This window comes from Melospiza melodia, chromosome 14, assembly GCF_035770615.1.
Source record: "Melospiza melodia melodia isolate bMelMel2 chromosome 14, bMelMel2.pri, whole genome shotgun sequence".
NCBI lineage: Eukaryota > Metazoa > Chordata > Aves > Passeriformes > Passerellidae > Melospiza > Melospiza melodia.
The window spans coordinates 17033281-17055373 of NC_086207.1; the positions used below are offsets into that span (position 1 = coordinate 17033281).

At 44.2% G+C, this 22093-nt stretch overlaps 1 protein-coding gene across 3 annotated transcripts in view; it reads right to left on the minus strand.

Annotated features, from left to right (window-relative positions):
• Nucleotides 1–8267: 8267 nt before the first annotated feature.
• The window catches only part of RNF145 (ring finger protein 145), a 44517-nt gene continuing 30691 nt past the window's right edge, over nucleotides 8268–22093 (minus strand). For all 3 annotated transcript variants that reach the window (XM_063168943.1, XM_063168944.1, XM_063168945.1), the window contains exons 5-11: nucleotides 20764–20999; nucleotides 17068–17243; nucleotides 15382–15522; nucleotides 14149–14331; nucleotides 12400–12547; nucleotides 11372–11728; nucleotides 8268–9880 (exon numbers count right to left, since the gene is read on the minus strand). In XM_063168943.1, coding sequence (XP_063025013.1) covers nucleotides 9452–9880; nucleotides 11372–11728; nucleotides 12400–12547; nucleotides 14149–14331; nucleotides 15382–15522; nucleotides 17068–17243; nucleotides 20764–20999 — 1670 coding nt within the window. In that variant the 3' untranslated portion in view covers nucleotides 8268–9451. The remainder of the gene's footprint in view (nucleotides 9881–11371; nucleotides 11729–12399; nucleotides 12548–14148; nucleotides 14332–15381; nucleotides 15523–17067; nucleotides 17244–20763; nucleotides 21000–22093) is intronic.

Genomic DNA, 22093 nt, shown 5'->3' on the forward strand with positions numbered 1-22093 from the left:
CCTTCATATTTCTTCAAATTTCTCACGTGGGAGCACAAAGACTCTACCAGAGTGTTTTGGTGGCACAGAGCAGTAAATGAAAATCGGGCAGAAGCCCACTGCCTTCACCTGGGGAAGAAAAACAATCCCATTGCATTTCATTTGTGTCACGCCACGACCTGACAGTTTAAGGAAATTGCTAATGGGACCTTTTACTGCGGGGTCACGAGTTCAGCCCTGGCTCTGTCGGTAATGACCAGCAGCATCTGATGAATGTTTGATGGCCTGAGATGAAAATATGGCTCTCAATCCATTTATCAGTAGGAAAACCCTTCAACAGCTCCAGCCGCTTAAAGCTAATCCCGACAGAGAAGGCAGCGAGGGGAAGGAGCCCCTGCACAGCCCCACGGTGGATCAAGGTCAGGATGGGGCCATGCAGATGGAACAGCTTAGAGCAGGCAGGGCTGGGCAGCACCTCCTGCGCACAAACAAATCCCCGGCTCAGGCCCTGCAGCACTCCCAGCACAGCCCGGGAGGAGAGAGCCAGACCCGGGACTGCTCTCAGAGGGACAATGATCCTGGCACGAGGGGGAGATGCAAACATCGGGAAATCCGGGATCAAGAGCTGGCTGGAACTCGTGCCAGAATTCAGGAATTCGCAATTTTGCAAGCTGAGAAGTTCTGTTTGAGTTTCTCAATATTATAACACCAACATAAAGTTGAAACTCAAATATCAAGGTGACGGGTGAGAAGTTAGTAAATGTCCTTTTAAAATGGTTGTTGTTTTGGGGTGTTTTTTTCCCCCATATCGACAGAAAAATAAATTATTGCCTGATTCTGTACTTCCCAGGTTGCTCCTTGCTTTTAAAAAGCGCAAAAGCTTTTACAGAATTTGGCAAGTGCTGAGAGGCAAAGGCTGCCGTGAGAGGGGGGCACAGGCAGAGCCCGGGTGCAGATTTGGGGCAGGTCTGTGGCACACACGAGCAGGGTCCAGCTCAGCCTCCAGACCCGGCTCTGCACCCCCTGGAGCCCCTGGGGGCCGCTCTGCGGGCTCAGCCCGGGGCAGGGGCGCTCAGAGATGGGGGTGTCTGTCCCAGCATCTCCCCGAGCCCAGGCTGATCCCGGCAGGATCCAGGGGAGGATTCGCATCCCGGAGCTTGCGGAGCCTTTCCCGAGGCTTGAGGGAAATGGGGAAAGCGTGAGGGCCATCTGGTGGGAGCGGGGAGGGCGCTCCGCTCTCCTCATTGTTCTCCGCAGCTTCGCCGGGGCCGATTCCAGCTGCGGGCGCATCCCGGGAATTTGGGGGATGCTGGAGGCGCCGCTGGCACCAGTGACACGGCCGGCACCTAAAAACACCCGTTTAAAGGGAATTAAACTGTGCCACCAGGAAACACAACACGCGCAAGGGATGGAGGAGGCTGCTGGGATGGGGACCTGCAAAAACACACGGGAACAGAGGCTGCAGAACAAACACCTGGCAGGGATGGGAATTCTGGAGCCACAGGGGGAAAAAGGGATCTCGGCAGCGTTTACAGGGTCAGAGCAGGAGTGGTTTTCTACCCAGGAAAGCTCAGCACTGACCCACTGAAATCAGCAGCCTCCAAACCTTTGTAGCTGCAAGTGTAGAAAATAATACTCTATTTTAGCGTTTCCCCCCATCTGTATGACATTTCTACATAAGACTTTATTCCTGTTCATCTTTACACTTCCTGGGATTTGATCCATATTGATCCACGTGTGCTTCCTTCCAGGATTTTTTAAGGCTGCAGAAATGACAATTTCCACACCAGTTACAAAATAATTACCCATAATAATTTAATAATGAGCTTTCCCTTTAAATTATTAACATAGGTAGCCAAGAAAATCGTCAATTTTAACAAGTTTAAATTCAAATGATAAATGCCAAATCTGTGTTAAATGAGACCAGCAAATTAGTAATTAAAATATTTATGCAAGAAGGCAAAAGATATTGTATTGAAGGCGCTGCAGAGCAGGCTCCCATCAGAGTATGTGACAGTGGCCTGTGCTTGCACATCCCGGTTTTCAAATCCTCTGCAAAGGGAAGAGGGGGAAATATCTGACCCCATAATTGCAGCTGGACAGTGTTGAGTGGCATCCTGTGGGATTTCACCAGAATCCAAGCAGTTCTCAGAATACCCCTGGGTTTTACTGAGCAGAAATCCTGACCCAAATGAAATTATTTCTATCATACAAATCGTTATCTGCAGGACTCTCCAAAGGAAGGAATTGTCTTCGTGGCCCCTCAGAGCTTTGTCACTGAGAGCAGAATCTCTCTGTGCTGGTTTTTAAGAAAGTGGAGAAAAGTGGAGAAAAAATGCTTTTCTTTCAAGCTGAAAGAAAAGTACCAGTACCAAAGCAGATTTGTGATGCCCTGTGAATGTAAACCCCAATTTTCCAGCAAACTCGGCAGTGGATCAGCACCTTGGAATGAGCCAGAGCAGCTCTGCTGTCGATTTTGATGGTGAAGAATAACAATAATAGAAATAATAGAAATAATAATAGAAAATAATAGAATAACAATATATTATATAGTTTATATATAATATATATAATATATATTATATATGATATATGATATATTATACATAATTAATATAATATAATATAATATAATATAATATAATATAATATAATATAATATAATATAATATAATATAATATAATATAATATAATATAATGATAGAAATAATAGAATAACAATATATAACATAGTTAATATATATAATATATATTATATATATAATGTATATATTATACATAATATATACTATATAATATATATTACATAATAACATATATAATATAATAATAGAAATAATATAATAACAATACAAAAATAAAAATAATAATAAAATAAAATTAAAATTAAAATTAAAATAGAATAACAATAATAGAAATAATAGTAATAATAGTAGTAGCAACAATGGGAATAGCAATATTCTGTTCTTCACCCTGTACAGCTCCCGGCCCCGGTCCCGCACTGCCCCGCCGCGGCCGCCGCCGGCACCGGCTCCCACCCGGCTCCTCCTCCTCCTCCTCCTCCTCCTCCTGCCTTTTCCCGCTCCCCTCTGGCACCCGAGACAGGATCCAGCCCTCTGGGAAGCGCCCCCGGCTCCCAGGAAAGCGGGAGCTCCGCTGCACGGGCCGTGCCTCCATCCAGCTGTGCTGCAAACATCTGCAGGGCGGGTGTGGGAGAGCTGGACCCTCATAAGGGATGCCCAGAGAAAAGTTTGATCTCACAGTGAGAGAGAACATCAGAGGAGCCAGCGCAGCCCAATCCCCAAACACAGCTGGATATGGAGCACAGCTGTGTCCAAAAACAGAGAGAACAACCCCAGTGCCATCAGTGCACGGACAGACCCCCACCTGATAAACCCCAGGAGAATCAGCCTCGTGTTTCCTGCTGAGAACGGGCTCATTTTCGGTGAAAATGTTCCTGACAGCATCAATGCACGCTCCCTGCCACAGCTGGGCACAGGGAAGGCTCACCCAGAGCCCCCAGCTCAACAAGGAGCTGCCACACTCGCCTAAAATCAATATTTTAGCACATCAAAGCATAACGAACAATTGTAGAAATACTCCACCATTGTGTTTGAGGTTCTCACCCACAGACTGTTTCCTTCCACCTGTGCTGGTGGAGATCATTACCAGCCTTTGACCAGATCAGCTGTACCCCAAACTCAGCCACATCCATGCAAAGATTTTTATCTCAAAAAACAAGATGTATTTTAGCAGGTTACAATTTTTCATTTTCCTTTACTTATCAACACGTACTTTCTAACACGGAGGGCTTTTGAGAAATTAATTTCCATCTGAAAACAAACAAGGGCTGAAACAGTTTACAAAGGAACCCATCTTTCAAGGACATTTCCTTTTAAATTGCACAATGTGGCTCTTAGCAAGGAAAATAAATAAAACTTAATCTCTCTGCATTCCAGCTGGCATTTTTTCCCCAAGCTAGAAGGGAACAATCAATTTAAAGAAAACTCAGACTATGGTCAATTAAGAAACTGTATATAATTTCATTTATAAATACCAGATACCTATTCAATTGATTATTTTAATCCAATTAAGTCAGTTTTTACATTTTAAAATTCCTAGGAATGAAGTCATTTATCCACATTGCAGACCTGGGCTTTTCACATCTGTTGCTGCAAAGTTCTGCAGCTCATCTGGTCTTTGGCTGTGCTGTTAGCTGAGGGTGTTTCAGCTACCAGATTTATTTAAGGATGTGGATTGTAAGCCTCCAGGAAATGGCAACTACTGGGGAAACTCGTGTCTAATTACTAGTAACACAAAGAAATCTTTTTTTCCCTTTTTTTTTTTTTTTTTTTTAATTTGGGTTGGTTATGTATTTAAATTATTTTTTTACTGTGCTTTCTCTCTTTAACCAGGATGGTCTCCCTTAGGTGTGGGTGTCAGAAGTTCTCTGAGCGTTGTTTAATGAGCTGCCAGCCCCTGCTTCTCCCCTTCCCAACCTCCCTTTTCCTCCTGACTCTGCCATCTTCATCCTCTTCTCTGCCAGGGAAAAGGAGAAGGAAAAACCCTCTGGAAAACGACCTTTGGGCTTCTTGGTTGTAGAGAGCTCACCAAGTGTACAGGCAAGGTTTTCTCTAAAAAGTGGGGTTTTTTTTACAGAATAACCAATACCTTAGAGCCACAGAATGCATTTGCTGTGTGGTTTATCAGCTGGATCACAACTTCCCTTATGAGAAGGGATGGAATTTCCCTGGCCAGGCTCTCCACACTGGCACTCAGCATTCCCAGGCACAGCAGGGCTGCCCCAAGGAGAGAAGCCACCACACCTGGGCGTCCAGCAGGATCCAGGGGGTAAAACAGCCACAATTAACAGAAACAGGCATTGTCAGAAAGAAAAGTGGTGTCTTTGGTGTGTGGGGCTGTGAGCTGTGATCTTCAATGTGGCTGCACATGCATGTCACAAAAATGGGGACCAGCAACACTGCCACGCTCAGCATTGTGACACTGAGAGAAATGGAGTTTGAGGTTGCATTTACTGACAACTCCATGCCAGCAAAGCCAAGGAGATTAGTGGGGAAATGTATTTGTCAATCTTTCCCACAAATGTTTCTGTGGGGCGACATCACAGGCAAGGCTTGGAATGAGCAGTCAGGGACAGCAGCTCCCGGCACTGAAAAGCTGAAAAATTAAAGGTCTCTTCACACAAATTTAACATGCAGGAGGAAAAAAGGCAGCACCAATCTCTGGCCACCTCCCCAGCCCTCCTGGGAGCAGCACAGACCTGCAGAGGACTTGGATTGCTCCTCCTTGAGACCTTCCAGCCCTGCACCAAACCAGGGAGGCCTCCTGCCCTGGCCCAAACAAAATCCACTGACACCAGATCCACCTCCAATTGGTTCCTGTCATTCTGAATGTTTCCCAAAACCAGAAAATGCTTCAAATGGCCAGTTCTCCCCAAAAGTGTGTGTGTGGGACAGGTGGGGCTTACACACTGATATCATTATTCTTGTATTTTATTTGCCAGAGAAAATCTGAATTTTGTATCAATTGAATTCAAACTCCTTGCCTGTCCCTGCCAGTTAGCAAAAATGTACTGTTCTCAAACATTCAGACAGTTTAAACCCAACTATTTTTGTCTATATTAGAAAACTGTTGAGGCAACTTAGAAATTTAATTTAATCAGGAAAAAGGAGACTCCAAAAGAAGAGATTTTCCCATGGTGGAAAACCTTGTGCATTTCAAGAACTCTCAGCCTTGGCATAAATGAAGTGTTTCACTAGAAACAAGGAAGGAAATAGATTCCTCTGCTGCAAAATTGCCAAAAGCCAAAGGAGCTGAGAGCAATGCAGCTCAAAGGGAGGCTTTCAAATCAAACCTCCCACCACATGCTTGTTTCTCTCCTCATGGAGCCATCCCACCTTGTGTAAATCCATGTTTCCCTGAGCCCAGAGCTGGGACAGCCGATAGGATTGACTAGACACACACCACCACACAATGTGATCAGCACTCCTATTCCCAACAAAAAACCAACCAGCCATAAAATCCCCAACTGTTCCCATTATATCACCTAGCTGGAAGCATCTTTTTGAGTCCAAATGTTCATCAATCACACCACCACCATGAGTCCACATGAAAACCATTTCAAGCCTCAGCCTACAGTTACACCCTGACCATAAACACTCCAAAAGCATTTTTTTCTCATTTACTCATGCACAGCTGCAGAGAAATAGAAAATCAACTCAAACCAGTGTGCAAGAGGGAGCTCTGCACCAGACAGAGCACAGAGGTCAGGAGTGTTCACCCAGATGCTCTACAGAGCACTGAGACAGACGGTTCATTTCATTCCTCCAGAGCAGCCTTCCCTCCTTTCCTCCTGCTCAAGTTTATTTCTCCTGCAAGATCTAAGCTGGCCTCAGTTTTGGCAGTTCTCACTTCATCCCTGAACTTCCTGACCTGCAAGATATGGCCTGCTTGCCTTATCAGTATTTATTTCCCACCCACCCCCATTCTGTGCAGGCATATTTTTGAGTTTCTCCTAAAGATAGCTGTCCCTAGTTTTCAGAAAATGGTATCCTGCCAGCATTTCTGAGTTGCCAAAAACCAAAAATGAAGCAAAAAGAAAAAATGAACACACTCACCACTTCTTTTAAATTTTCCAGTCCAGATTTTACCAACCAGTTTGCTGTGCCTCATCCACCCTGCAGCACTGGACACGCTCCACCCCACTTTTGCTCTTACAACTCTTTGTAAAGTGTTGGCATCTTATGGAGATAACTCACCTTCCAATCCCTGTTCCTGTGAGCTCTGCAAGCCTCCCTCTGCTCCCCTTCCTCTCTTTTCCCTCTTTAAGCACCATTTTCTCAGCATCAGGGCTGTTTCCATGCCCCTCTTTGCAGGGCACAGGGCTCCCTGAGCCTCCACGTCTTGCAGCCCCTTCCCCAGCACAGATCAGTCACTTGTGGGTCCCTCCAGTGGGAACACTGCAGCATCATTTTTCCTGAAAGATCACAAACCTTCCTGCTCTGCCAGGCTCCCCTCCAGGGCCACATCCACGTTTCCAGCCTGCAATCCTGGCAGGCAGCTGCTTGTTGAACCTGGTGCTGGATTCTTGATTCCCAGGGAGCCTCCAGGTGCACTCACCCACATTGCTGGAAATCCACAGCTCTGGCATTACCAATTAGCTATGAATAATTCAGGTTATAAATTGCCAAGTCCATGGCCAAAAGGCTCCTTGGCACCAGCAGGGAAAGCAAAGCTCAGGGGGTTGTTGTTTCTTCGACGCCACTTCCTGCACTTATGAAAATGATGTGACAGTGTGGGATAGGAATGGACCCGTGGCTCCCTCCTGCCCTCTGCCCCCAGGTGATCCCACAGGTGAGTTGCTCTCCCTCCCTTCCCTGGGCTCACCTGAGGTACCTGTGTGTCCCACAGAGCCCTCCAGCCTCCCTTCCCAGGGCTGACCAGGCCTGACTCTTCTCAATTGGCCAACACTTCCTCCCTACCATGGATTGAGGGGATCCCATCCCAAGTTTCCCATTACTCAATTATTTTTCCACATCCAGGGGCAGCAAGCAGAGTTCAGGAGAGTATCCTTCAAACACATCCTGTGAGTTAAGGGAAAGCCTTTTTCCCACCATACTAAGGAGAATACTGTAACAGCTCTGCCCTGAAAATCCCCATTTCCCGACTCTACAGACTTGTAAAGCGTGGCAAGAATGGAAACAGCCTAAATTATGTAGATGGAAAGCTTAGGCATGAACAAAACATCCTTTTGAGAAAAGATTCAATTCCACAGAAATGCATGCATGCAAGAGCAGGACCCAGACCATGGATTGAAAGGAGAGAAGAGTTCAAGAAAATATTCTCCAATTTTTTTTCCCCTCCCCAAACACGCCAAGCTGCTAATAAAAGTTTTGGGACGATCAGTAAAAGCACACGATAAATCCAAATTCCTGATTAATAGACAACAAAATTGAGAAACAGAAGCAGAAGATGGTGTAACTGACGTTCCCATCCTGTCAGGGGGAAGAAATAGATTTGGGGTTTGTCTGGGGCTCAGTAGCAGCAGGCACAGCCTCCAGGAGCCTTTGAGTTCTGCATTGGCCAAGATCTGTTCACAAGAAGAGGGGAGAGCAAGAGGTACCACCAGGACACAGAGCACTGAAATGGAAATGGAGGAGAACACAGGCATAGGGAGTTTCACTCATCAGGAGAAACAGAGGGCTGTTACTCGAGTCTCTCAACATGTACTTGGGGAGTTCCAGTGCAAGAATCACATAACCAGGTGTAAAAATCTTCAAATGTAATTTATTAAGACATTCAGCTATGTCTGTCAGTCTACATCCAAATTTACTACTAAAAATAAAATAGTATCACATTTCACATTAGGAATACCGACTTTGAAAAACACTTGAATCAAGCCTATCGTATAAATAAGTGACTAATTTCTCTTCATATCAAAATTCACATAAAAAAATTGCCTGCCCCCTACTCCCGCCTATTTGCCCACCCCAGTCCCTTGTTCTACTTGAAGCCATGATGAATGTAAAAATTTAAGTATGGACATGTCCTTGTCAAAGAAAAAAAGGTGCAAACCTATTAACAGCTTTTAAAAGTGGCATTTGCGGAGTCTGATCATACACATAATGTACTCATTCCCAAAGTGCAAATATCGCCAGAGTTTAATACTGTTTAATTCAGCTGCAAGGGTTAACATTACACAGCACAGTCCTGCAAGGCCTCTATCCGTGCCCTAAAACTCATCCCACTTTCCTCCTGCAGAGGCAAAGTGTTCATGAGAGCTTTAGTTTACTTCATGCAGCCCACACTGTGCCCATTATGAGCAAAAGTTTCATATACATCAAAATATTGACGACTCTGTCATAAAAGTCAAGAGTCACTATAGATTACATAAATTCAAATGCAACTGCCCCAAGAACACCCAAAGCATACACACGACGTATTAAGAGTGCTTCCACCTCCTGGTACCATCACTGCTGTCACATCTTTGATTTTTGCTTGCGTGCCGTAAAAAATGTCAGCAACCAGAGGTGCCCACCTGCCAGAGACGGGCAGCTCACGGCCCCCAGCGCCCCTCAGGAGCTGGGACAGGGCTCTGTGCAACTCCTCTCCCTGACCACAACCCAGGCAGCCTCCTGTGCCTCTGCCACAACGGCTCACAGACCCCTCACTCCTCTCACCCCTCAGCTACATCTTGAAAACACTCTAGCACTGCTACTTATTCCCAGACATCCTTCCTATGCCCACAGTTCAGAGAGCTTCTGGAGTCATTTCTACTACATCTCACTGGAGTTACCACTACCAAGCAGCCCATAAAAATCAGCATGGGAGATTACATTTTGACCAGCATTAACAGCTACGCTTCTTTCACAGCTGTGGAAGGATTGGTTTTCTTCTGAGTCAAACGTGGATCTCTGCAATGTGTTTGTTCCCACGTCACCCCCTGTGGCCTCAGAGCTGGACACAAACCCTCAGATCTGGAGCAGAGCCCCCCTCTGGGGCTGCAGTGAGTTCTGCAGCACAGGCTGCTCCCTGGCTGGCCTCACAGGGGCTGCTCTCACTGTCCATGCTGTGAGACCCCCCTGGCTGGGCACAGGCCTCGGGGCTCTCGTGTCCATCGTGGCCCCTGCTCGGGCTGTCCTGCACACTTGGCCTCTGGTCACATTCAGCACCAGGCTCAGCTGCATCTCCAGGCCTGGTGCTCTGCTCTGCACTAGGATTTGGCTGCTGCACTGGCTCTGGTCCCAGTCCTGGGAGCTGTGAAGGGCTCTTCAGTTGGCAGTGGCACAGAGGGCAGGTTTCTTGCACGTACAGCCATTTCTTAAGACAACCCGCATGAAAAAAATGGCTACATGGAGTGATTACAGCAGTTTTCATATCCTGAAAGACACACAAAAAAAAAAGAGGAAAAAAATACATTATTATTTGTAATCCCATTCCTCTCCTCTCACTTCATGTCTGTAATGGGTTCACCAGGCACAGAAGAGACAGAAGCAGTCCACAGACAAGAAAAGGAATGTTCCTTCCTTCACACCCACAATGTTTCCCATGAGGAGCAGCTGAGGGAGCTGGGAGGGCTCAGTCTGAAAAAAGGAGGATCAGAAGGGACCTTCTGGCTCTGCACCACTCCCTGACAGGAGGGGACAGCCAGGTGGGCTGAGTCTCCTTTCTCAGTGATCAAGCAATAGGACAAGAGGAAATGGCCTCAAGCTGTGGCAGGGGAGGGTTGTTCTGGGCATCAGTAAGAATTTCTTCACAGAAAAGGTTGTCAGGCATTGGAGAGGAGGCAGTGGAGTCACCACCTTGGGGGGGTCCAAGGAAGGCCTGGACATGGCACTCAGTGCCATGGGGATCAGCCACAGGCTGGACTCCATATTGGAGTCTTTTCCAACCTTAATGATTCTCTGATGCACACACAGTTCAAATATGCTTGCTTTCTTTATCACAGGCATTAAAAATGAGGCAAAAACCCTGTGTTTGCAACATATTCTTAAACATGACCTTTTCAGGATGAGAATAATAGGACTGGCTGGCTCAAGAAACAATCGAGCAACTCAAAACAGCACAACAGATACAACATGTAACAACACCAGAAATGAAGTGACACCATGAACTCTGCCAGCTGAGACCCACATAAAACTAGTCTGGTGTTTTGAACACTCTCATTCAATCTGGCAGTTTTACTCTTCAAAGGATTTCTATCAAGTTTGGAGCCAATCCAAATCCACTCTTAACTGCACACTACTAATGTTAGGGTGATTCTTTCACTGTCACACATAACTACAATTTCTATTCAAGAGTAAGAGACTCTGGAGCTGGAAGTGTGATAAAGATATTACTTTCAGCATTAATGTCTAAGGTCCTTACATCTGCTGGCTCATGTTAGCAAGACCCTTAACCTTTTGATAATTAGGTTTCTGCTACAAAACTGACACTGCACATGAAGCAGCAATGGCTGTAGAGACTGAGCTGCTTCTACAGATTAGTAACAAATCAGCTACCAAGAACAAGTTGTCTTTCACTAACACTAATCCTCCAGTAATGAAGAAAGGGAACATTTGCTGCTACTACTGAGACCAGCTCAACCCAAACATGAGAGGTGTCAAAGCAGCTTAAGGACAGAGTCTGCTGTGTAACTGGAGGAAAAAAGGCAGTTTAAGCACATCCAAGCTCTTCATTCCTAAGAATTATCTTGGTGACAGCACTCCAAATCAATTTGCACAAAGCAGAAAACTGGGTGATTCCAGTAACTCACTGAGTGCAGTATTATTCATTACACATAATTCAAGGCACTTATTTTATTAGCTGAAGACTGAACTTAGTCTGGGGGTATTTCCACTTGAGCCAATCCTTTGACACTCCCATTCCCACCTGGTAGCAGATGGCACAGATGTCATTGTGCTGCTCCAGCTGCTCCTTTGTGGCCACAGGCAGGGATTTTATCTTATTCACAGCGTCCCTGCGAAGGAGGAAACTCTTCCAGCCCAGCTGGGCCCGCAGCCACACGTTGTAGTAGGAGTGGATGAAGATGATGACGGAGCCCATGACAGTCCACTCCCCAAAGATGGTTTCTGAGACTCCATAGGCCACCACACACAGAGCCACCAGGAACTCCAGCAGCCGGTAGGTGCCATTCACGTAGTAGATCACATCGTCCATGTTCTCCACTGGCTCCTTCCTGAACTCCTCCACCATGAACAGAACATAAATGAAGAGGGTCCCAAGCACCTGTAACACAGTGCAAGAGCATGAGCTCAGCTTTCTGGAGCTTGAGTCAGTGCTGGCCACCGAGCCCTGTCCACACAAAGCTCCCAAGCTGGACAGAAGGCAAACTCAAAGTAGTGGAATTGCTGCTGAACTTCAAGGCAAATAAAAGTTGCTCTTTCTTGCAAAGCATTTAAGCTTGTTCCCAAGTACTTCCCCTTCTTCACCTTCCTGAGTCCAGAACACAGCTGAGTTGATTAAACAAGAGCACTGAGCATTTTAATGGGCAATTAAAAAATTAATAATAAAAAGCCCAAGTAATAACAAATACTTATACTATAAAACATTTCCTCTGTTTATACTACTGAGTTTCAAACACCAAATTGATTTCAAAGAGTTATAGCTAAGTAATGACACATAAATGAGTACTCTGGGAAAAAACCTTTTTACCATGATAGTTACACATCCTCACAAGCCTTCTGGCTTTACAGTTTGAAGTAGACTTCCATTCATCTCTGTTCTCAGCCCACCCAGGAGCTCCTCAGCCTCAGATACAGGACACAGAAAGAGATTTTTTTATCATCCCTTGTAATTCTGCCCTTCTCTCATCCCTGTTCTTTTCTCATCATGTATTTTCCCCCTTAGAATAACAGGATCACAGTTAATGCAGGGCTTCACAGGGCTGATGTTCTTACCTGAAGAGAGGTTAGAATACTGCTGGAGATAATGATCAACAGCCAGAAATCCATGTGGAAAAACTGACAGATCATGTAGGCCATGTACGCGGGGAACACGAGTAGGAACAGACACAGGCTGACTGCTCGGAAGTGCTTCCACAGGCTCCTGCAAAACAACACAACAGGTTTTTATTTTTCAAGTCAGATTTGAGTGTCAGAATAAGAATAGAATGACTGCTGGATGTAGGCATGTTGGATAATTGCTCAAGGCTTTAGCTGGTTGAAAGGAGTTTCTATTTTACTTGGGCACAGTCTCATTCCCAGCTTGCACACATGCCTACGACTGTGGAAAGTTCCCTCTCATTTGACCTTTGCTGTTTTCAATAGAAACACAAAAATTATGGGCAAAGTAAGTACTTGAGATACTGAATGTTACAGATGGAGGTCCATTAAAATAAATTATTAAATGTGTAACTGTTTGGACACTTCTCTAAATAAACAAGAGGTCTCCAAATTAAATAATTCCTGCAACTATTCTTCATGTTTTTGCTAATATGTGTGGGGCAAAGCTACTTCCTTTCATCACCAGCTTTAACCCTGCTGCCTTTAGAAGTACATTCCCCAATTCAGACATCACTAAAGAAGAAATGTAGCAGGACTTGAACATTTATCTCTGCCAGTCCTTACTCTGCTCCTATCACCTACTTCTTCCTAATCTCCTCCCCAGCCTAAACACACCGTCAATCTTTTTACAGCCACCCATTTGTGAAGGCTTTCAGAATATCTCCTGTAATTTACTATAATACCTCTACTTGTTCCTCAGGTTGTATTTTAACCTCACTTAGCTCTGGAGATGAGGTACAGAAAAAGTCAAACCATTTGAGGGCACAGGACAGCAGCACAAACTGATTAATTCAATACAGTCTGAAGGAACATCTGAGTGACTTTGAGGTCTGCAGTTTTGTGTCTGTGGGTGAGGGAGGAAGAGAGAGCTGAAGTGGAATTTATCCTGTTTCTTGCTGATTTAGAACTCCCTGGGAGATTTGGCAGAAGAGTTAAAACTCAATATCCCCACAGTCTGCTTGTTTAAGCTGGGCAGATGCTCCTATCCTGGCTCTACTCCCTTTCCCTCTGTTTCTACCCTGGAAGTTAACTTGCTGCACACAGAACATCTCTAAGCTAAACAAACTCTACACATAAACAAACCTCCTCTGTTCATTTCTTCACTCACAGGTTACACAAATGCAATTGACAAAGAACAGAACAGATTAATATGAGAATTCCACATAGCACCAATACAGCTCTTCAAAACACAAATGAAACTGAACAATCCCACACAATCCAAACACGTGGGACACTAAGGCAAACCTTACACCTCTTATTTTGTGCCAGTAAACCATATCATTTTGGGATCACAAAAAAGTTAGGTTTTACAATATCTAACACAAGGTCACTCCTAGAAACTTCCCACCCTCAATAGCTGAGTGAGATCACTGCTTTAGAGGGAAACTCACCCAAGTGCAGAGGAGGTTAAGAAAAACCATTCTGCAAACCCACACAATAGAGTGTGGGTGGGGAGAGCACAGTCCTGGATTTGCTTAACTGGAACCACAAAACTAGAGAACTTGGACTAGGAAAGAAATCTGCACACAGGAAAAAAAAAAAAAAACAAGGCAACTTTACAAGTACTAAAAGCCATCAATTACTAGTTTATCACCTCCTAAAAGAACATTGAGTAACTCTCAGTTTAGGAAACCAGTCTCTTACTTGTCCCTTGAGGCTCCCAGTGCCAAGACAATGGGATCAGCAATTTCCAGCATGGACTGAAGGATGGATGCCACCACAATGAAAAGAATAATACTGAGCAGGAACGCCCGATGCACAACTTGGAGCTCAATCAAACCTGTCTGCACAGCCAGGATCAGGAGTGTGACTCCTTCAGTCATCCCCCTGCAGATCAACACAGTCAAAAAACCAAACAATCACATCTCAGCGTCAATGCTGGTTCAAAAGTACGTCTAGAAACACCAGGAAATAAACTGCATGCTTCTGTCACAACCTTTCATATGTCACTGGTTTTGGGTTTCACTGGTGTCCCTTGGAAAGCTTTAACCAGGGAGGGATGTTTTCAGAAAGGCTGAAGTGCTGGGCTTATGAACCAGCAGATTTTGCTCCTGACAAGCAGCATTTGGGCTACATCCAGCTCAGACACCACCCAGCACAAAGTATTTTAAGGACCCAGTTCAGGCAAATTACCAATTTTGCCATTTTTCAGTTTATTCCTCCTGTACCTAAACCTAGCCACTCCTTTCTGTCTTGGAACCTCAGAGTGACTTTAATCCTCTGAGAATCACCACAACTATTTGATGCAATCAAGTACACACTTCACCAAAAGATGCTTTTATATGATTACTCTTATGCAGCCCCAATTTATACCTCTTCTGCTTCTACATCTTGGAAACCAAAATATAAAACATTCTTTTGCAAATGGCCTCAAGTCTCTACAGAGAGTTATGGGCTGGAGTAACAGGAAAGGCAGTGTCAGGATCCCAATTTCACATTAGACAAGTTGAGACAAGCCTGAGAAAAAGCATTTTGGCTATTTCCCATAACAATTTACAAGCAATCCATACAATGCTATGTTTTAAGTCTCACAGATTAGTAATGTTCCATACATGATTAGAGGGGACATGAGGAAATGAAAATACAAAGTGTTTATATTATGCAAGCATGTGAAAATTTTTCAGTGACTCATGAAAATACAAGTGACTGTAAATCCCAAGTAACAGCCCTGAATTTGTGCAGAAACGAACCATCTTCCCAAGAAGTCTGTGACAAATATTTTCACCTCCAATCTTTTCAATGCACACACAAACTGGCATACAAAAAAATCTGTAAAAAGGTCAAGAGTCAAGAAACTGCAGTGCCACTCCTGTATTTTTATATAAATCCCCTTTCCATCTGTTTCTTTGCAGACCCTGGGCACAAGGAGGCACTTACCTGTTCATGGCAGGATCGTTCATGAACGCTCGGTAACCCTGCAGGTAAAACTTGCAGAGAGTCAGAACTCCCAGGGCAACAAAAGAGACTGTGAAAACCAATCCCAGCAGTGAGTATGGAGTGCTACAGCATTCGGCAATACTGCCAGGAGAAGGAGGAAAAGAAACAAAAAGAAAAGGTTAAAACTACTGTGATGAGCTCTCCCCTTGTCCTGCTAACTGTGCAAGTTGGTTTTAAAGCAAATTTGGACAGGTTTAATGAAAATGTTAGAAGTTCTACACTGCCATTAAGTCTTCCAATAAAAGAAAAAGATTTTATTATTTCTTTCCAAGGTACAAGTTGATTGCAGCTCCCCCTTGGAGGCAGGGCTGTGTTGTGACATCCTGCAGTGCCCTCAGCACAGGGCCACGTGGTGGCACTGTCCTGCTGCTGCTGGGGATCAGAGCCACAGGCCAGCCCAGAGCTGTCTGGCCACAAATAAAATGTAACAATTTGATGTAGGAATAAACTCAACTTCAAGGAAAACAACTGCTTCTCCTCTATTGTAACAAAACTTAAAAATTGCAGAAGAAATGAACTGGAAGAAAAATTTCAGACCCCAGTGGTTTAGTTAATAAGCAGGAATATAGTCAGTGCTTCTGCATAATGCAGGGTGACACCATAAGCAATTTTAATGCTATATGCAGTATAAATCCTTGGCATTTCTTCTTAATGATAATTAATTTTGACAGCTTACAGGATGGCACCATAGACAGATACAGCAAGGCAAGAAAAAGCCCAGCAACTGGAAAGTCTGACTGGAAAAGTTAGAAAACAACAGCAGAACTAATGATGTATGATCCCTAAAGACTCTGTCCTGTGCTAGCTGGCTGTGTTCAGACAACTATTACCCCTCTTTTCCCCATCCCACTATGGCACTGTACCTAATTTGCCTAACCCAGCTTCTGCAGCACCCCCAGCTCCTCTCTGCCCTGCATTCCTGCTCCCTCTGCATGTACTAAAGCTGAAAAAGGCACACAGGTTCCAGCCAGGAGAATCCCTCAAATGCAGCCTCTTAGTAACAGCACCAACACAGATCTCTATCCTTTATATTGCAACCTTTAAACTTTATAAAACTTTACGGCCTATAAAACCTTTTAATGTCTTTAGAATGCTTTTACGAATCCAGTATCTTTCTGATCTTTACACCTCTGCCACATTAACCAGTGGGCTCAAAAGCTTCTTTGGGAGTTGGGTGCTTTGGCTGCTTGGATGAACTCAAGAATGTGTTCCACAACAAAATTGACAGCCAAGACATCCAAAGCTCAGAGAGTAACCCAATCATGAGTAAGATATCAGATGGACTGAACTTCAGCTGAAATATCTGACTTAAAACCAATTTATATACTGAAAGCAACCTCTGGACCAAAGCTTTAATTATGGCCACTCCATCCTCAAAGGAATACTTTGCTTTCTTTGGGAGCTCTCCCACAGTTCTATTAATGTCTGCCCTGAATGGGATCCATGCCTTTGCAGGACAAGCTTAACAGGGTTTATATGCATGGTCACTGCAATAAGGACAAATACTTGCTGGGTATCCAAGTGCAATAAAGCCAATATCCACATCTTATCTCTAAAAGAGCACAGATATTAATTTCAGAAGACAGTTCAAACAGAAAACCAACCATCTGCAGGCTCCTGAATTACCTGGTCAAGAAGAGGAAGAGGAGCCTCTCTCTGGAGGCAGGCTGGTCCCGTGTACTGAAATAGGAATAGATCTGAAGAGCAAATAAGACGAGCCAGAACACCATGAAAAGCACAGGGACCACCAGCTGGTTCCACAGAGACATTCCCAGGGCCAGGAGCCCATACACTTCCACCACCTGGGAAGACACAAAAGGACAATTTGTTATTGAGTCACAGCACTTGGCATTTGATAACAGAAGGGAAGTCAACAATAGAGTCACAAGGAAGGCAAGGATGATCCAATGACATCAGCCATCCCACAGGAAGAGAGGAGGTACATCAAAGAACAGTTTGTGCCAAAGGCAGAGCTCAGGCTCAGCAGTGACATTTCCAGTCTGTCTGGCAGGGGGCAGAAGTACCTGACTCCAGCAGCAAACCTTCAGACCAGCTCAAGGTCCCTCCCTACAAACACCTGGCTTGGAGCTGCTCCCTGCAGCCCACTCACAGCTGGAGGGATGAGGACACCTGGCTGTGGGTCATGCCAGCCCCTCAGATCCTCCTGGCCAGTTTAAGTCACAGCAATGTCGTTTTCTCTGTAGCTACTGCCCAGTCACTGCACACATCAGACACTGAAATGAGTCATGCCATTAAAAAGTAGTAAATCCACTTTGCTGACCTGTTTTTAAGGAAAAACGTAAATCCCCCACCATTTTATGCTTAAGTATCTCACAAGGGTCATATACCTAATCCAAGTGCTTTGAAATTCATGCTTAAGACTTATATTGGAACACTCTGAAGCTCAAAGTACTTCCTTTGCATTGCAAAGACCAAGTTGCAATCATTTCCAAGATGCTGGAACTTCATATAGCTGGACTTAGGTCAAAAGGAAACTGCTCATAACTATTAATTCTTCATCATCTGCTTCCCACAATGCCATAGAATCCATCAAGGCAAGGAAATTTTTGGAAATGCTAAAAAAGCTGACAAGCATGAGGGATATGACACTCACAGGACCTGCTGCAGCACTGGGGCTGATGGACAAGCAATATTCTGCTGGCAGGGACACAGTGCCAAGCTCCTGCTTTGCTCACAGACTTGTCAAGGAAGTGCACCTGCCCTCAGAGACTCCCCTGGCCTGGGAGCAAGGCAAGCAATCCTGTGCAGCTCCTGGCACAGAGCTCCACCACACTGGGAAAGGGTCATGCTACGCTCACAATGCAGATTCATAACCCTGAGACATTTCTGGCACCTTCTGCTGCAAACAGGCAGCCAAGGTTCTGGGCCTGCTTTTAAATTATACCCCTGGGCACAGCCTAACACACACAAAAAACACAAAAAGCTGCCCTGCTTCACCTGTTAGGGCTCTCAGGAAATGCTCCTGCTGTTTAACATCCCAATACTCACTAAGTTTTGACACTGATATCAAACCTGCAATCAAATCCAGCCTAAAATAGCTGGATTTGTGTGTAACTTCACAAACACCAGGACAGCACTGAAAACCAACAACTGCTCAGACTTACAGCAATGGAAATACAAGCACAAAAATATTCCAGTTGGAATGGCAATATCCTCCTCTGGAATAAATATCCAGGCTTGATCTGTGGCAGAGTTACTACCAGTGGCATGAACACACTGTGAGTCCACATTTTTCTGCTGTTTCAGCAACACAAGCAGAGAGCAGCAAGTTCTTAAAAAAACAAAAACCCCAGGTTTTGCCAATACAATGTGAAAATCACTCCCAACTATTCACTGCAACTCTATCACATGTATGTAGAAAAGCAGCATCCAACATTCTTATAAACCCAGTGCCATATGACAAATTTTCTGCCATTTTTTCTGTATTCCCAAGGAAAAAACACTTTATGCCCACAGCATAAAAAGCCAGGAGAAAGAGTATGATCAGTGTCCAAAGGCCAGAGATACAAGGAATATTTCCTCAGGATTACTGTAATACAGTCTGGCATGGAAAGACCTGAAATACTGGGATGGGGCAGGGGGAACACAAGTAATTCTAGAGAGGAGGAGATTATTGGGCTAACAGCAATATTTAGAACTCAATTCTGACAAACAAACAAAAAAATCAGCAAGAAACAACTATTTTCCCCCGTCAACCTGGAATGTATTTGCAATTAAAACATTTGTAAGATTTTAAAGTGTTTCAAACGTGTCTAATAAAAAAAATAGATACAGGTCTCAAATCAACATCTAATCTGAATTTGGCTTCAGGGAGCCAAACTGTGCATCCATTCATGTACATGGAAAAATGGAAGTGAAGTGCTGGTTCCAATCTTCTGCAAGGCTTTGAGCTGTGCAGACAAGCTACTATTTTACCCCAAATGTTGCCACTTATGCACAGTAAGCATGGTATTTCTATTCTCACTGGAAAACAGGATATTGAAGCTTTGCCAGTCAGCTCCCAAATTAATTTTTAAATCAGCAGATCTACAAGCCAGGGGAGGCTTTGATTGGGCATCAGGAAAAATTTCTTCACTGAGAAGGTGGTCAGGTACTGGAAGGGACTGTCCAGGGCAGTGGTGGAGTCACCATCTCTGGATATAAATGTGGCACTAAGGGACATGGTTGAGGGGTTGGACTTGATGAGCTCAGAGTTCTTTTCCAACCTAAACAAATCGGTGATTCCATGGATGAGGTCAGACCAATGTTAGGTGCTGTACAAACACAGAAGGATAATCCTGCTCTAAAGACCAACTACATACAAAATAAATAACCAGACACCACTGATCAACATGACAGGCTGAGACCTTGGCACAGCACACACCTCCTGCTGCCAAGTTTTTGTTTGTGTATGACAGATATGACAGCAAACAAGAGCTTTAAAGAAGGTTTTGAAAGAGCTTAACAAGTTAGTTTTCGGACTGCTTCTGGACTGAAGAGCAGAAGGCAAAAAAACCCAAGTGCCTTGGTTTGAAGAAAAATCCAGGCAGTGATGAAAACTGAAACAGTGGCTCAGTCAAAAGCCAAGTAAGCATCCATCCTTTTATATTGAAATATACAGAAGGATGTATATATATATATATATATATATATATATATAAAAATATATACATAAAATATAAAAATACAGCAAATGTGATGTGTCTGTACCACTGAGAAAGTGTCCTTTGTGTCCTTTGAACTAAACCTTTATTAGATGTCAAAGCATTATGAAAATGGACATGTCAGATCAGTCTTCTTGTTTGAGGTCTCAGTAATGATGCTGTTCTAAAGAAAATACCACAGACTTTTCAAATCAGTGATTATTAGACTCAAAAGCAGCTTCAATGTCACTTACAATTTACCACTTCTATAATTACAAACACTTTTCATACAGAAAGTGTTTCTTGAAATGAACAGCTACTACAATGAATACCCAAGGATTACCTTCCTCACTTAATGAGGTTGTAAATAAATTCCAGTGTGACACAATCTTTTCTTTTAGCCTGGATTTGGGAAGGAAGAAGCAAAGTCCAAGCAAAGTGGCCATGCTCAGCTGGCCAGCAAAATAATTCAGGCTCGTGTCTTAACTGCTCACCCATCCAAAGCTATCATAAATTAAAGAAAGAAGATGCTATGGACAGGAGCTTATTCAGTTGGCTAAGACAGGATGAGTTAGCACACAAGCACAGGTGCACAGAAGACAGGTAAAGTGGGTTTTTTTTTTTTTACTTTCCTGCATAAAAGGCTCAGAAAACAGAACGGCTGCATCCACCATCCTACCTGGACAAGCTCTCTGTAGGCAGACTTCGCCAAGTTATAGGGCACCAGGAGATTGGATGCCAGGAAGTAGAGAACCTCCAAGCCGGTGAAAATCATGGCGAATTTGTTGATGATGACGATGGTCTCGAGCGGGACGAGGCAGAGCCGAGCCAGCAGAGGGAGCATGTGCGCGGAGAAGAGCCAGATCTGCTTGGTCTTCATGACGCAGGAGCAGAGCGTGCACACCACCAGCTGCCCTGGAAACGCGACACAGCAGTTCAGAACCAAGCTGATTATCCCCTTCAGGAAAAAGCGTATTTTTAATACGTTATCTTGCCAGAACACCGTTATCAACATCCAGCACATTATGATGGTTCTAACTAGGACATCTCTGTTACGAAACCAGGCTCCTCTCCGTGTCTTTTGCTGGGTCACTTAAGTTACCCTTTCCAAAATGCTTTCACTTCCCAGATTAGCCAGCTGTAAAGCCAAAACACATGCAGAATCAGATTTAAAAAGCCCCAGGAATAAATCATACAGAGGATAACTCAACAAGCCAGACCTCTTTTTCCTCACCACCCCCAGCTCAGCTGAAATCCCATCAGTATCTGTACACACAGCAGCTTTTCTGAAGCCCAGCTACACTATTTCATCCTGACCTACACAAAAAAGCAATCAGAGGTCCCAAATAGCTTTTAGAGCAACAATATTTACACTGTCAAGAGGAATTACTGACCAAGAACAGCAACAGGAGAACAGCCAGGTCAGCAGCTGAGACTTCAATAATTTCATAACGCCCTGAGGCAGTTGCTCAGAATGATCACTGAAGCTTGCAAGTGACAGATAATTAACAACTAAATTCTCTTTAAGAGCTGGTGGGGACACAAGCATGAGCACATCTCCCCCCCACACCCACAGATTTGGAGGGTGGTATTTCTAAAGCACTAAGACCATTTCAGTATAACTGCTTGCATCACAGACACTGAAGTTGTACCCTTGATCCCAGGGGAAAGTAAACGGGGTAAAATGCACATTGCCTGGATAAGAGCAATCCTCACTCATCATTTTACAGTAAGGAAGAAATTTATGGCATATTATTTGAAATTTATGGCATATTATTTGAAAACAGACCCTTCTTCACCATCTATTTTAATTTATATCCAAATGCCAAAATATGAGGTACTAAATTCAAGTGCTAATGCCCTGGTTTGGAACTACCTCCACGTTTGCATTTCACAACTTTCCCTGAAATCAGAAGCTGGCCTTAGGAATAGAGAGGAACCTGACCAAGGCCAGAAACATCTCTAGGTCAGCATGAACTCCATGTGCTCACATAAGCTCACTGACCTTG